Source organism: Rhea pennata, chromosome 5 (genome assembly GCF_028389875.1).
Source record: "Rhea pennata isolate bPtePen1 chromosome 5, bPtePen1.pri, whole genome shotgun sequence".
In the NCBI taxonomy this organism is placed as follows: Eukaryota; Metazoa; Chordata; class Aves; order Rheiformes; family Rheidae; genus Rhea; species Rhea pennata.
This window is the reverse complement of record NC_084667.1, coordinates 60,989,356-61,005,633: the sequence shown is the minus strand read 5'-3', so window position 1 is coordinate 61,005,633 and position 16,278 is coordinate 60,989,356. Positions and strand designations below refer to the sequence as shown.

The 16,278-nt window shown below is 39.2% G+C and overlaps 1 protein-coding gene across 2 annotated transcripts; it reads left to right on the top strand.

The window, feature by feature from the left end:
- Window positions 1–378: 378 nt before the first annotated feature.
- LOC134140877 (SERTA domain-containing protein 2-like) lies at window positions 379–14,850 on the top strand. 2 transcript variants are annotated; one of them, XM_062576536.1, is made up of 4 exons: window positions 379–535; window positions 3,500–3,618; window positions 5,037–5,127; window positions 11,186–14,850. In XM_062576536.1, the coding sequence occupies exon 4, from the start codon at window positions 11,190–11,192 to the stop codon at window positions 12,036–12,038; it is 849 nt and encodes a 282-aa protein (XP_062432520.1). In that variant the 5' UTR covers window positions 379–535; window positions 3,500–3,618; window positions 5,037–5,127; window positions 11,186–11,189; the 3' UTR covers window positions 12,039–14,850. The 2 variants fall into 2 exon arrangements, with proteins under 2 accessions (XP_062432520.1, XP_062432519.1); XM_062576535.1 differs by lacking the exon at window positions 5,037–5,127.
- Window positions 14,851–16,278: the final 1,428 nt, after the last annotated feature.

Here is a 16,278-nt window from a genome sequence, read left to right as displayed (position 1 = left end):
CCGCGTGCGACGGCGCCGCGTGCCGCCCCGTGCCCGCGCGCGCGCTCCGCCCCCCCGCGCTGCAGGGGCACCCGCGCCGCGCGGGGGGGGCCGCCTCCTGGAGCGCCGCGGCGGGGGACGGGGGACTCGTCGGCGCCCGCCTTCCTATTGGACCATGCTCTCGGGCGGCCCCGCCCCCTCAGCGCTTCCGGCTTTCTCATTGGCCGGCGCTGCAGGGCTAGCCCGAGCCCCACCCACGGGCTTGCCGGCCAGTGAGAAAATGGTTGCTGGGCAGGTTGAAAAGGCCGCTGGCCAATGGGAAGGCGGCCAGCTGGCGGGCGCGGTGCGCGCAGAGCTCGCTGCCCCTCCGCCGCCGCTCGTGTGGGTGCCGCGGGCGGAGGGAAGGGAGGAGCGGAGGCTGCCGGGGACCGGCGGGGGTGGCGCTCGCCTCCGCCTCCTCCTGGTCGGAGTCCCAGCCCCGCCGAAGGGAGCGCGGCCGGCTGGCTTGAGAGGGCACGGCAGGCTGCGAAGGAGCGGGGGGTCCCTGCGCTCCCAGGTGCGGCGCTGGGCGGGGCGGCAGCGCGGAGGGGGCCCGGGCCGGGCAGGAGCCCCCCGGCCTCAGCGGCGGCGGCTGGCGCGCCGGGGGCAGGGAGGGCGCGCGGGGGCGGGGGGGGGGGGGGCGGCCTGTAACGGCCGCCGGGCGACCGTTGGGCCGGGCGGGTGCCTGGGGGGCTTGCGTGGAAATCCCGGGAGGGGGCAGAAAGCCCCGCTGTGGGGCGGCAGGGCCCGGCGGGCGGGCGGGCGGGCGAGGGCGCGGGGCCCGGGGCTGGGGGGGCGCCGCGCAGCGCGCCTGGCTGCGGGGGCAGCGGCCGCCCGCGCCGGGGGAGCCCGGCTGGCCGGGCGTGAGGCTCGGGGACTGCGATGGAAGTTGTTAGCGCAGTTATAATTAGCTTGGCCGGGGTCTCTGGTAAGCCGGGGAGGAGGAAGGGGGAGGAGTGTAACTTTTCGCAGCTCAGGAAGCCCAAGGTTGTCTCTGGTTACTGCTGCCCATTGCTGCGGGGGGAGGTGCAGGAAGTACCAACTAGTCTCCTTCCACAAAGGCCAAATGGTGGCAGGCTCCTTTGGGTCGTACTGGGACTCGTGCAGCCGGAATAGGAGCTGCAGGGAGGGTGGCAGGAAAGAGAGACTTTCTCGGAATCGCCGCTGTTTTAATTCTGCTACGCGTGATCGCCGCCTCTTAATAGCGAGCGGACTTAAGTGTTTGCTGCGGTTCACGTTTTTAATAACTGCTGTTCTTGTTTGTCTCAGTAAGTGCGTATGTTTGTCTGGATTACTAGTAAAAGGGCAAGGCTGGAGTATAAGTGTAGTCTTTTCTGTTATAAATTCGCCCTACTGATAGATGCAGGTAATAATTTCTGCCCTAGATAGGCCTGGAATTTTTCAAGCTGTGTCGGAGCAGTTTATTTCCAAAACCATACGCAGGAGCCCTTTACATGAGGCTTTTTTTTTTTTTTTTTTTTTTAAAAAAAATTTGATTCAGCCAAGGTCCTTTAGCTTAGGCAGTTCTTAAGTTAACCGCAATACAGAAAGTACCATGACCGTTGAAATGAATGCTGTGATCAATTTCTGAACAGACTCGTAAATGCATAGTAGAAAACTGCAATGGAAAACAACAGAAGAAAAAGGGGAAAAAACCACATTTTTTCTACTGCACATGTAATTCATCCTCATTCACGGCAACCATGTGTCTAGTATAATTTTAAAAAGCTGATTATAAAAATGAAACCTAGTAACTGCACCTCTACTTCCTATTGTTGCTCATCTCAGTGTGAAATCACATAGGGGAAAAAGCATAACCCCAACAGTCAATTTTGTAGTCATTCCTTAAAGTATGTAATAAAGTATTTTAATTCAGAAACTCCTTGTATTTCAGCTTTCTTGAACAAGAGGTCAGACTCTTAAAACACAATAAACAGAAATTTTTTAGTGACTTTCGGCTTTTTTTTCCCGCCTTCAGGTTCTATAATCTAAAGCTTTTTAATGTTTCAGTATACTTGTTAGCTTTTTTTTAGGGTTCTTTAATGCTAAGCAGAGTTCATACTCTGAATATTTATTATTTTATATAATATAAAAATGTAATAGATGTACTCCTCCCACTGTAACTTGACAGATACACTTTAATAAGCCTCAGTAGTGCACTTTTAAAGTCTTACTGTTTTAAAACAAAAAGGTTGTGAATCTTCATTTGTCCAGTTGTTTTATTTTATTAATCACAAATGGCATGGATCATCGTATGCTAGGAAAGAAGCCAGCTTCTAGAAGGAGGAGGAAGATATTACTGTAGTTATATTACTGTGGGTTAGATTTGGAATTATTAGGTCATGGGCATTTTACTGCTGCGTTATTGCTCTTCTGTTCCAAGATTCTATAAACAGAGGAGCCTTTTGCTAGCATCAGGCTATGAGTTACTATGTCAAATGAACTGTATTCATTTATTTCTTTATCTTTTTAAATATAAGACTGGCTTTTATCATGTGTTATTTTTAAAATAACTTAAAGATTCTTATTTCTTGATCATAAAGGAACGTATCTGTGGAGTATTGATCTTTGCTCTTGTGTTGAATTGGTGAGGTAATAGGACTGCAATAGCAAGGGGTGTATATATGTCGTGTATAGACACAAGTGTAATATACAATCTGGAAGGTAGGCTGTTAGGCTGTTTAAGGGCTTTAATTCTTGGAACTAAAAAGATGTACATTCTCCAGGTGGAATTGAAACCTCAAGAGTACAGATCACGCAAATCTTTTTATATCTCCTAATCTATCTCATAGTTCACTGTCGCTTCAACCTTTTTGGGTATCCCTGGGTTTCCAGCGCCTTTATCTAATCCATGATTTAATCTGTTTAGCTGTTGGCAAACTGCAGATGTTGCTTTATCAGGGTTCTGATGAAAGTGATTCTACATTGACTACTTTATGCATAAGGCATCGTGTTTGCAATCTTTTCACAGTGATTTTGTGTGTGTTGATGAAAATGAGGAAAATCAGGGAGTACTTGGGAAAATAATTTTTGTGAAAGTCCAAGTCTAAAAGTTGAACTCCTTTTGGCATTATAATTATTGGGGGATAACTTTGAAATATGTGTTTCTTTACAGTTTATGGTATTGGCTCTCCTGATGCATGATTTCTGAGATGATTAAAAGTGTAAATAAGTGTATAGTAACCTGAAGAAGCATTGATGAAAAGTTTTATGCTAAAGCTTACACTGGGAGGATCAGTGTTCCCTTCTGTAGTGTGTGTTCATGAAAGATCATTTCCACCTTTCACGTGTTCATGGGTAACATTATTGCATCATCTTATTCCAATGCATTTATGAACTTCTGTTTTTAGTTTTTCAGTTTAAATATTTTAACAGGATTTAGCACTAATCATTTAGTAAGTTTTATTGGGCTGTGTGCTTAGTACTGTTCCTAAAGAAATCTCATAGTAATGAAATACTCCTCTAATTTTTCTCCCCAAAGTCTCATCATCCTACCTCGGTGGATGGCTTGGACTCTTGAATAGTTCAGGAGTTTTGGATGACCACACTTTATGCAAAATCTGGAATCTTCCTGCCTGGACGCCTTTTCATATTTTAAGGGTAACTACTTGTATGTTTTATAAAATATCTTATGTATGTAATTGATGTTTAGATAATCACTGTCACTCCAATGAAATTTTTGCTTAGGTGGAACCATGGTTGTTGGCTTCTTGTTCTGGGGTTTACTTTTTGTGTTCTAATTTAATTGCAGTTCAGTTTTATTATAAGAGTTTCTAGATTTAGTAACTTTTGATCATATGTTTGCTTCTGCTCACTACTGTTCTTCCTTAGTTTAAATGATTCCAGGTCTTTCTTCCTGCTAAAGGCATCTATTGCAAATTCCTGAAAATATCTGCTAAACACACTTCCATTAAAAACATAACCTTTCGACTTTATTTGCAAATAGCAACTATATCCAAGTAGAGGAGGCGATGAATGAGAGGAATGACAAATTTTTGAAAGATACATTTTTTTTCTCTGTGTGTGTTATGCAGCACCTTTTCCTGTATAAGCTTCTGCTGATAGATATCAGCTGTACGAATATATTTCATTTGCTGTTGTAAATGGCCCAGAGCCACTTGTTTTAGCCTGTGGAAAGTACACATCCTGACAGAGGGGCCTCTTGTCCAAAGTGAAGTGTTGTGCTTTGAAACTTAACACAACTGTGGTAGTCTATAAAGCAAAGCTGTTACCAATACTTTATAAAATAAAAAAGGGAGTAGGGGACTTTCTAAGATGTCTGAAGTGCAGGAGTTTTCCAGATTCAATTAGAGATGGTAAGAACGGTTGATTCTTTTTCCATCTAACTTTTAAATGGAGGTAAAACTTGCTCTTAAGTGCTTTGTAAACATCAGTTCAGTACTGAAGTATTACTGTAGGGTATATATTTGTTCTCTGCTTCCGTAAATAGCGAAATGACAGTGGGAAGGTTATGAATTCCTGACTTTACTCTATGTTAAGGTTAGTCTTTCCCCTCATTCCTTAATTAATATATACTCTTCAGCCTATTTTTACTTTCATAATGTGGGAAAGGATGTTATCCTTAGGTATGTGGGTTTTTTGGTTTAGTTTTTTTTTTTTCCCTCAGTCTAAATAGTAGTACATCTTGCTTCTGTGTCCAGTTGTGTTAGTAGTAAGAGAGACACTAATATCAGAATCTGGTGACCAAAAAGCTAACATTAATGAGCGGCTATTTCATGGTCATTTCTGACTCCTACGAAGAAGTTGTTAGAGAGGAGCTTAGGTGTGGGAGTAAGTTGGTAGGACTGAACTGCTCCCTATATGCACACTTACAGCCACATGTGCCTTCTCAAATAGTTACTCATCTTCACTAAATTAGGAGGAGGAGTCAGGGAGAAAAACTTAATTCCGTTCTTCTATATTTTAAAATGTGTTTAGATCTGGATTGCTTTCTACTTTGGTATCTTTTAATATATTTAATTCTCCTTCCCTCACTTCCTCTTAATTTTTACAAACAGCCAAGATGTGATGTTATGGAAACCTCCAACATTTGCGAGGACACGAGATCAAATACACTGTTCTGTGTAGTCTGACAGCTTACTGTGTTACGTAAGTCATGTTTAAGTGATCAGTGTTAAGTCCGGATGGGAAGAAAGGATTTATACTGTGTCTGTTACCCATATCTTTAGCTTTACATTTTTCCTGTGCAGTTTCTTACACTTGGAGTACTGATCAAGACCCAGTCCACTATTTCATTAAAATCATTAATTGTTGTCTGATATGTTGCCCATGCTGATCCTTTGAGTGGGAGAGGAAAGATTATCATTAAATACCATGTAGTATACATTAAATAATTTTGGGAAGTACCTGTAAACTACGGGGATATCTGTCTTTTGTGATTCCAGTAGATAGGTATGCGCTTAGGAAGCATGTGTCCATGAAAGAGAGAGGAGAGCAGAAAATCATGTTATGAATTAACTTGTCAGCCAGTAACACAAGTCTACAATCCAAAGAGACTTCTAGCTGTCTTATCTGTTGTGTACTTTATACAGTTATGAGCCCTAGGAAACTCTGAAAGGAAATTACTTAAATTATGATAGCAAGGTGTCTCTAATTTAAATGTTAATAGAGTTGCATTACTGAAAACTGTGTGGGCAGCTTTCAGTCATGAGATGCTTATACCTGTTCTAATCTGGCATCCTGGCTGATGATAAACAGTACTGTTTATCACCTGAGACAGCTGTAGACACTGTGCCTTTGTAAAAAGAGTCGAGCAAGCTTGAATTTAATAATATCCTAGAAAGTAAAACCAGAAGAGACCACTATTGATCATATGATTTTGACCTCCTGCACATAGTGCAGCCAAGTACTTTGTTAGTGATCTTGCCATTTAAACATATTCTTTAATGGTAGATGAATAACTCCTGTGTAGTTGGCTGTGGTGCTTGTTTTGTGCATGAAAAGTGCATGTTCAGACAGCTTAACTGTGCTGGTTATGCTTTATATGCTTGTGTTTCTGAAACTTTTCTTTACTGAAAATGAAGCTCTACGCAGTTCTGAGTTACAAACATTTTGTCCTGCCCTTGAAACATTTTGTAAAAGGTAGGTGAGGAAGAGGAAAGTAGTAAGTAGTTTGCCTAGATAGAAGTAATTAAGAGTTTTCACTTGCTGCTTTCTTCTTTGTGACCATTTCCAGCTGCACTTCCTAACCATGTGTCAGTGGCAGCTGTGCTGCAGTATCAGACCCTGTGACAGATGGAGCTGTGTTTTTCCTCTGAAATGGTGGCACGAGTCCTGTATTGTCCACAACACTTCGCAACATGAACGTTTCTTGGTTGCCTGGAATGTTGCTTCTGAGTAGCTGCAAGCTCTGACGAGGCCTGTTTGTTTGATATTCTGTGCTCGTTTTCCAACCAGTGACGTGTCTCTTCCCTCCAAGTTTTTTCAAACTTGGATATGTCAAGGATTACAGGGCATGGATGCTTCTTCCCAGCTTAGCAGGGAGAAGTTACTGCGAAATGTCCTCCCTGGAACTGAAAAGAGCTGTGGAATGTGCTGTCGGGCAGAATTTCTAGGTATAGGCTCCTTTGTATTTCACAGACGTGGATGGAGAGTTTGATGCTCGTGAACATTAGGAGTTCACTTTGCTTCCTTTTTTTTTTCCACATACAAAAAATAATTAAGCATTAAGAAACCTTATACCATAAATGGCCTGAGACTAGGTTTATGTTAATATAATGAGAGGAGATGAGAGAATGCCAGAAAAAAATATTGACATGTGGTCTTCGTCATTGTTCTTGGTTTTTCATGACAAAAGATTCTAAATAGAGGAGCGCTTTTTTTATATATATATGATCGCTGAACTTTTTGTTTAAATTCAAGAGAAATGTAGCTTGCACTTCGCCTTTTTTATAGTTAAAGAGATGTGTATACCTAGCATCTGAAGTTGGCATAAACTTTAATTTTTGTTCATTTTACTTACTTAAAAATTACAGCATTATCAGGATAGGATATTCCAAAATCCTATTACTAATCAAATTTTTTGAGATTGGGCAAATCCCTGAATTAGCTTGGAGCAAAAAGAGTAGACACTCCTTGTCTTGTCTTTTCTAGACACTGCTTGTATTTTAGTAAGTCCAACTTGTGCTTCTCTGAACCAATTGTGCAGTTCTGTGAGCTAACTGAATGGACCGACAACTGTACAGCAGTCAGTAATACTGAATTATTTGGGTAAGGCAACATTGATATTTGTGTGTGTGTGTGTGTTGATCTTTGTTTTCATACCAGAAATTGAAGTGGGGGAAAGACTGTATAACTGAAGAGTATGATCAGTATCTTATATTCTAAAGTAATGTGATCAAAAGAAGAACATTTAATTGGTTGTGAATTTTGGCCTTGAGAGATGATTTTATTATTATTATGGCTTTTTTTAACAATACTATTAAAGGGTGAGTTACTTGGGAAATAGGGAGTAGCTTGTTAAGGATATGATCCTGTCAAAAATTCTTACACTAGAAAATAAAGCAAAAGGCCTGATAAAATGTAGATTAGCTAGTAACAAAGGGGCTTTGTATCTTTTGTAGGTCAGCAGCTGAGAGTGTTTGACACAGAACTGAAATTTAATGTCTCCTGTAGTAACCATGACACTAGTCATTTTTAAATCCACTGCAGCAGTGATACTCTGCTACCAAATCTCTTTCCAAAATTTTTCTATGTAATGTCTGAAATCAGTCTCTTAAGGGAGACTTAAGGATCCTTGCAATTAGACAAAAATCATACTAAACAGTCAGAATTCAGGATCCTTCAAATATAAAATGTTCCGTTTAATAAAGTTGGTAGGGAATCTGTTAAGTAGAAACATTTGAAGTTAGAACAAATTAGGTTTCTTAAACTTTATAGGTCAGAATAGTGTCACACAGAAGCCTTGTTACATATTTCTGGAATGCTCAGAGACAATTTTTTTTTATTAAGCAAATTTGGGGGAGATGAGGGTATACAAACATGAAATATTTACTCTAATTGGACTACACTCAAAGCTGAAAATCTCATCTCAAATGTGGTGGTTTTTTTTTTTTTTTAATCAAAATATGTATCTTCAAATCCCTTTTCCTCTTTAAAGTTGCTTACAGAATTTAAATACCAGCACATCTTTTGAGATACTAGCAACTGACATTATTCATGTTCAAATGGATAAAAGCCTAGTATTTCTTGTATGTATAACAAAGCATAAGTATATTTTTTAAAAGATACAGTAAAAACTAGTGAAGTGGCAAAATATTCTGAATTTATGCAATGTGAGAATTGTTGTTCCCTGTGTGGTCTTAATATAGCTCTCTTGTAAGTATGAATTTTGGTTCAATTATTACTTGTTTTAATTATATTAGTGTAGGAGGGAAATCATAGTGTGCAGTGCGTGGAAAGGATGTTGCTTAGTGAACACTTTTGATGTATGTTTTTTATCTTTTATAGTAAGTGTATGGGGTCATGCTTTAGGTAGTACACAACATTTAAACACTGCTTAGAAAGGATAATTTTGTGAATTCTATGACTTGCAGACACTATTTAGATGACCTATTGGTATATTTAGTAGTTAGTAGTCGGTATGTTTAATAGTATTTTTATTCTAAAGGCAGGCATAATTCATGTTTTCCTAAGACAGTAGCTAAAATTACCAGATTTTGACAGTATTGTTGATAGTTTGATTAGGGATACCTGATTCCCCCCCCCCCCCCCTTCCACCAGGTACTTTGTGTACCTGATGGTACACAAAGTGGTGCTTGAACTTCATGACCAAATTATAATTTCTAATGATTTTCGTTGTAGTTAAGTCCTCAACACTATCTGGTTCTGTCTGTTCTAAACCGAATGCTGTGTTTGTCTTAAATTTGTCTCCTAACTGTCTGTCTTTCCGGTGTGTCTTACTGAGAAGTACGCGCTGCTTGCTTGCTTTCCTCTCAGAGGAGTCAGAGTTCTCTAAGGATCTAGTCCAGGCAGATGGATGTAGCCATGGAGCCCTGCAGTGCCTCCTGCAAATCTGAGAAATCCCAAAAGCAAAAGAGGCTTTATCCTTCTGCCATCTCCTTGTCCCCAAAAGTCTAGCAACAGGCTAGCAGCTGGCAGCTGCAACAATCAGCTGAGCTATTGCTGGCAGTATCCAGTGCTCACATGAAAAGGAAGTTGGGAGGCCCTCTGCAGCGTGCAGGGTCTGGATCACTGTGTATGAAGGATCTGCTCTTTAATCTGCCACTGGGTGTCTAGTTTATGATTGCTTTTTAAAAAATATTACTATTTTTTACTGTTTGGGAGGGATATCTCTGTGTTCTGTGATCAAGTATCATCAAGATACTGCATGTAATCAAGATCTTACCAGTTTCCTGTTGATGGTGTAACTTCTTTTCCGTGTATGTACGGGTGATTCTTTCGTGTTAGCTGGTCTTTCTCTGAAGTTGTCCCTAATAAAACAGTTTAAATTTGAATGGGTGATTACTCAGTATCCAAGCATGTATTTGGTCAGACTTCATGTTATTTTAGGTGTGCATACAATCTTTTTTATTAGTTTGTGTTATAGACCTACCCCTGTTTCTATGCAAAAGCAAAAAAGCTGAGAGAAAGCAACTGAATTCTTTCTTTTTCCTGTGTACCAGAATAGGTCACCTTAAAAACTCCATCTGCTAGCCTGCAGCTGGGTGTCCTCAGTGTTAAGTCAGCAGCAGATCGTGAGCATCTGCACTATGAGCAATGATCATAATTGTTTGAGCCATGTGGCCTAGCCAAATTTTCTCCTACCTTATAGTACGTTTAAGTAAACTAGTATGCTGTGGACTGAATATAAGGATACTATGATTCTTTTGTTTATGGCCATGCTGAAATTAAGACAAGTATTCACCGAACTCCATAGGAAGTAGTCAGGTTGGTCAGGCACTAACGGAAAGTCTTTGTATCAGATAATTTGTCTTTTATGTTTTCTTGGAGTTGGGAAAGTTGGGAGTAATTTTGCTTATGTTCCTGGAAAAAAACAGGTGTTTTCTCTTAAACCTGTAAATTGCAGTATTTTACTGTTGGGTTCAACACTTGTAGGCATGAAATTTGGGCAGCAATTAAAATTAATTGTAGTGTAAGCAACTAATTCTAACAAGCTACACCCCCTTAATGTGTGCTTTTTGACTCTTTTAGTCTGCTTATGTCAATGTAAACATTCAGGAATTTATATCTTTGAAGTGACAGTATAAATGTTAGTAGTGAATTATGTATATTTTATGCAGTCCAAGGCTGACTTGAATTTACTGATGCACCATTAGTAATGTGTACTTCATCAGCATGTAAATCTGCTTTACAAAAAAGGCTGTCCTTGGTTATGAATAAATATCCATTTTTTATTGATTGCAAGTTTATCTATTTTTTATTAGTGTAAATATTATACTCAGTAAAAGGTACTGCTGTCCTGACATCTTCAAATTATGACGGATACAGAGGGCATGAGCTGCACAAGACAAATCTTACTGTAGCTGGACAGTTCATCTGCACCTAAAAAATTCTTTTAGTCATCAGAGAAGGACAGAGATGATCTCTGCACGAGAGAAATTGAGCAAGACATTAAAGTCTCAATGAGGTGAAAACAGATGTTGAAACTAGTTTTAAAATTTTAATTACTGCATCTGATAACAAATTAATTTTAAAACAAAAATGATGAAATATTCTGTGCAGTTATAATCTGTAATACACACCTTCATTTCATGTGGGTATAAGACTTATGAATGTTTCTCTTTAATAAACTTTTTTGCATGCCATTTAATTTTAAAGGATGAGCCTAAAAAAACACATCTAATCTAATAGTTTTTAAATAATTAAATTCATATTCTATTAGTAGAGTTAAAAGTAGACCTTAAATGGATGAATTTAGAAGTACAATTTTTTTTAAAAAAAAAAAAGGTTACTGTATTTACTTCACAGCAGAATTTTAGCAAGAAATATGGCTGGAAAGAGCATCTTTCTGATGGAAACAAAAACTTGTATATGATTTCATTTTGCCATTTTACTGTTTTATAGCGTTATAACCTGTTTAAATTAACCAGTGCATTCTATGCTACCTACTTTCCAAAGTGTATATTGAGAATTTGCAAAAAAGCAATAGTCTTGTCCACAGCTAATTTGTAATTTTTTCTTCCAGGTTCATGTTGGGGAGAGGTCTAAAACGCAAGCTGAGTGACTATGAGGAGAACGTGGCCGGTCTCTCTAGTGCCTTTGATTCCAGTCGAAATCTGCCATATCCACTTAAGAGGCAGTTGGTGCTCAATATGTGCCTCACCAAGTTACAGACTTACAAAATGCTGGTGGAACCGAACTTGCATCGTTCTGTCCTGATAGCCAACACAGTACGGCAAATTCAAGAGGAAATGAGACAGGAGAGTAGTCAGCCAGTTAGTGTCTGCACTGGCATTACTCCTAGTTCTCACAGCTACACAGGGATGGAGTCATCTGGAATTTCTCTTCAGTTGCCTTCAGGTATTAGTCAGCAAGAGTCTAACTGTTGTGACTTGCGGTCTGTAGAAGACCCAATTGAAAATAGCCTGCTGATAGTTTCAGATGATGATATGTCATCTGCTATTTCATCTATTCTGAAGGATTTAGACTTTGTAGAAGACATAAGCCCACCTACTTGTCTGGTTCCTACTGGAGATGACCAGCCAAAGTTTCCAGAAAATACCAGTCTAAAACTAGAAGATGATAGACAGGATTTGAAGGGAGCTGAATGCGTGTTTGGTTCCTTTGAGATTTCAAATTCAACTAGTTACTTGAAGGATTTGGCAATAGATGACATTTTTGAAGATATTGACACTTCGATGTATGATTCAGACTTTTGTTGCCCTCCACTAATGCCGCCCAGACCACCACCTCTTGCTACAGAAGAAACATTGAAAACCTTTCCATCTTGTAATTCTTCTTCAGCAGGCAACATTCAGATATGTAGAACAGATCTGAGCGAATTGGACCACATCATGGAAATTCTCGTTGGATCCTGATGTTTGTTTTACCCAAAGATACTTTTCTGACTGCCACTTTCAGTTGGTTTAAGGATAAAAGCCACTGGAAAAGTTGTAAAGAATTCCTTAAAACACAACCTAAAAATAAATTGTCTATAGGGGAATCTTCTAAATATTTCCAAAACTTATAAACCAAAAAGTGGCAGATTTTTTTTTTAATAGAAATATTTATTTATCAGAACTGTGCAATCATCTTCCTTCCAGGGTGTATGTGGAACAATATGCACATACGCGTATCACCCCTCATGCCTCTTTCAATAAACTTTTTAATGTGCAATTTTTAATTTGTCAGAAGAATTTACATGCAAAACAAAATTCATATGAGATGATCTTTTACAAAGCCTCCACTTTATTTTTAATATCAGAACCTATGCCAAGTTGGCATACATCAAGCTGCATAGTTGGATTGCATGGATCCAGCCGCATTACTAGAGATGGGTATATTTTAAAAATGAGACGCATTTTACTTTCTTTTGGTCAGAAAAGCAGATCAAGACACTTGTCAACAAAGTCTCTTGCATTTTCTAAAGCATTCAGAACTATTTATTTTTGTAAATTTTATAGTCTTTTTACATTTTACTATGTTATTTCATCATAATTCAAATATAATGGACTTCTAGTTGGATGTGTTTAGCACTACCTCTGAGCTGAAACGCTTTAACTCTTTCCAGTGCTTCGTCTAAGATTGCAAATTTTTTTGTTTCTATTTTTTGGGGGAGAGGGAGGGAAATACTTCTAATTCATTAAGCTGATTTCTTTGACAGTGACCTAGCTGATTTGTGAAATCAAGGGTATTCAATGTTTAAAATCTAAGTATTTACAAATGTAATTTATATGTAGGTTGTGCAATTTAACATTTTTCTGTCAGTATTATGTGCTTAGATTTTGAGTAATCTTGGCATTCTTTAAATTAAAACTTACTGTGTACAGGTAGCTTTTTAATCTGTTTCGGAAAACACTGTCTTTCAACCCTGCTTTCACTACAATGTTTAAGATGATTTTTATGTGCAATATTATTTAAAAAGATACACACTTGTATACTTGGCATTATAGAAACAAACGCTTCAAACTTAAAACTTCTAGCACCTTTGGAGGATACCTGAAGAGTCAGCATTTCTGTATCCTTTAAGAAACAAAGTTGAGAACACTCTTACTGCACAAGTGCTAACTGTTTTGAATACTCCTGAAATACTCATTTATATGTGGTGAGTCAGTGCTGATGACTAAGTACCATCATGCAGCTGCGTCTCTGAGAGCTCAGGGGTCTGACCGCTCGGACGCGGTGTTAGGACTGGGGCCTACGTGCGTTTTGGAAGCATCGCGAAGGTTGCTGATGATTATGCTGCAGATAGGACTGAAGAACTGGGGGAGAAGGAGGTTTTTTGTATATGTGCGGGTGTGTATATATTACAAGCGCACTCATTAACTGAAAAAGACATTTGCAGTGAGAACTGTTTTTCCATATGACAGTTGGGATACTGTGTTTCAGCTTGAACTGAGGTCTATATTGACCCTTGCTTTTGTCTTCTAAACTACACACTTGCACACTTTTGTTTTAAAATATGAAACTTTTATTTTTTCTTGAAAGCTGCAGCACCTGTCTGATGGAAAAAACCTGTAGTTGAAGAAGCTTTGCTTTGTGGGTTTTTTGTTGTTCTTTGTTTTGCTTTTGTTTTGCTCAGAATTTTCATGGATGGGGCATCTGCAGAGAAAGAAAATGTTTCCCACATGTTGCATCTCCTAAGAGTTAGAATCCTGGGCCTACTGAAGGGTCTAGGATGTCACCTACTATTTCTAGTCTTAACGGATGCTGTAGCACACTTGCTTTGTGCAAAGATCTCTCTCTTTTTTTTTTAATTATTTTATTTTTTACTGTGACTGTTTTGGTTAACAGCTGCCAATACAATTTGGTATCCCAAACCAGCGGAGAACCAGTTCAGGTTACATCCTCACAGCCATTTGGGTTGTTTAGCAACCGAAGGGTATAAATGTATTTATATGCATATAATGTATTGATTCTAATATAAAACTTCTGATCTAAACTATTTTGAATTGCTGGATAAAGGGATTTGTTTGAAGAGTGTATAAATAGTTCTTGAAGAGGTACAGCTTCAGAATGTACACAGATTGTGCATTGTGTATAGACTACTCTGGCTTTTCCTCAGCCTCTACTTTTGTATCAAAAATATGCCTGAATAAATCCTTGAAATATTAAGGGCCTTCTGCACTGTGATGAAGCAGAGTTGTGGATAAAAACGTCTTTAAATTCAGTGATGAGTAAAATGAAAAAACTGCATCTGATTTCTTTTTTACATATGAAAATATGGAATGTTACTATGCAGCAAAGATATTTTGGTATAAAATTGTATCATGTAACAAAGAGTGAACACGTAACAAATCCACTTACTTTGCAGCCCTACAGAAACATAAGGTAGAAGAAAATGCACTTTTTAGCATTTACATGCAAAGGTGTTTTTGTACACTTCAGAAGTGGATCCAAGTTGTTGGTAGACAGTTTATCAACAGACAGTTAAAAATGCAGTTTTTGTTAACTTGCTTGCTGCACATCTCTATTTCGCATTGGTTGCTTGCATCACAGTGCCAAGACCATAAACTGGTATATAATGCAATTTGGTTATTTTTGGCATTATGTGCAAAGGGAAATTTTTAAATATGCACAAACTAATTTTGAACTCCTTCCATGTAAAAATGAAGCTAGAGGCTAGTTGTGGTGAACCTATTTATTGTATGTTTGGAAATAAAAGCCACAGTTTTGCAGTTTAACCACTTACATTTTGAAGCCTTCAGTATTTGAATGTTCTAACAAAAAAAACTTGACAACTCTCTTTATTCCTTCTACTCCTGAAGATGTGTAACACTTCTCCCCTAGATGGTTGCTTTCATGAATTTGCTATTTTTCTTAGAAATATTAAATGCCACACCAAGGCTTTGCATCTTCTTTTTGCATGAAGATTCTTGTCTCTGCAGAACAAGGATTGTCATACACATTTTTTTTTCTAGCGGGTGGGGTGGGCAGGAGAACCCTTACCCTAAACTGGTGCCATACATTCATTAGCCTTTAGGCATCCTTGTTTTTGTGCCTGCACTAGGTAGCTAAGTCTTCCTTGTCCATGCAGTTCTTGGTGTTACTTCTAAGGTTGCCATGCTTGAAATCCTGTCAAATACAAGTTCTGATACATATATATTTATGCATGTACATACATACAGTTGACAAAACAGCTTCTTTGCTCGTTGGTCTGGGGGGAGTAGCTGCTGAACTCCAGTGCTAGTGGAGGGTTGGTTGCTAGTCAGTGAATTGACTGTGCTGATGCAGATTACACCAGCAAAGTCAGGTTTAAAGGCTTTTTCTGTTGTGGACCTGTAAAATGTTTCTACTGAGCCACTGACCCTTCTGCAATGAGCTTAATTTTATTGATTGGTTTCATTGACTACTTCTTACAGAGCAGGGATTCCCACCTTTTGCCCTAGAACTCGCTGACCACAGTTTGAAAATCATGGGTCTAAAACCAGTTCCTTTCGGGGTGTGAGGTGGCTGCGGTCATGATCCTGGCCCTATTACTGTCTGTTCTGCTGGAGCAGGACACCGACATTGCAGTGCAGGAGTGAAGAGAGCTGCTCCTGTCCTGCTCAGTCCTGAAATCTGGTAATAGAAAAAGCTGCCTTTATTGAGGTATAGTGCAGTTTAACTTTTTAAAAATGTATTTCTCAAGTATTGCTTTCAGATCACATTGAGATTTTTAACAGTGCTGTAAGGTTTCTTGGAATTGCTTCCTCAATTTTAGCCAGTGTCACTGAAGGATTTGACCTTCAGAAGCATGCTAAGCAGCACAGTGCAGTTATGGTTTGAATGATGGGGCTAGCTGAGGTGTTGAATGTGATATCCAGAATGCTGTCTGGCTCAATACTCTCTGTAGTGGGAGTAACTCTTAAGACAAAATTTCCAGTACAAAGTCAGAGTAAAATACACACCCCTGAGAAATAACCTATGCACCAGTCCTGAGAGGTAAATGAGCTATAATTAGTTGCAAACCCAACTTTAATTTTGAGCTATTAAAGCAGTATTAGCAGAATTCAAAAATTAAGCCATTAAGATGCATAGGTGTGGATGTAAAAGCATACATCATTAGAGCAGAGATTCAGGGAAGCCAGATTTCTTGCATTTAAGTATTTACTAACATTTACAGGCATCTTGCCTTTA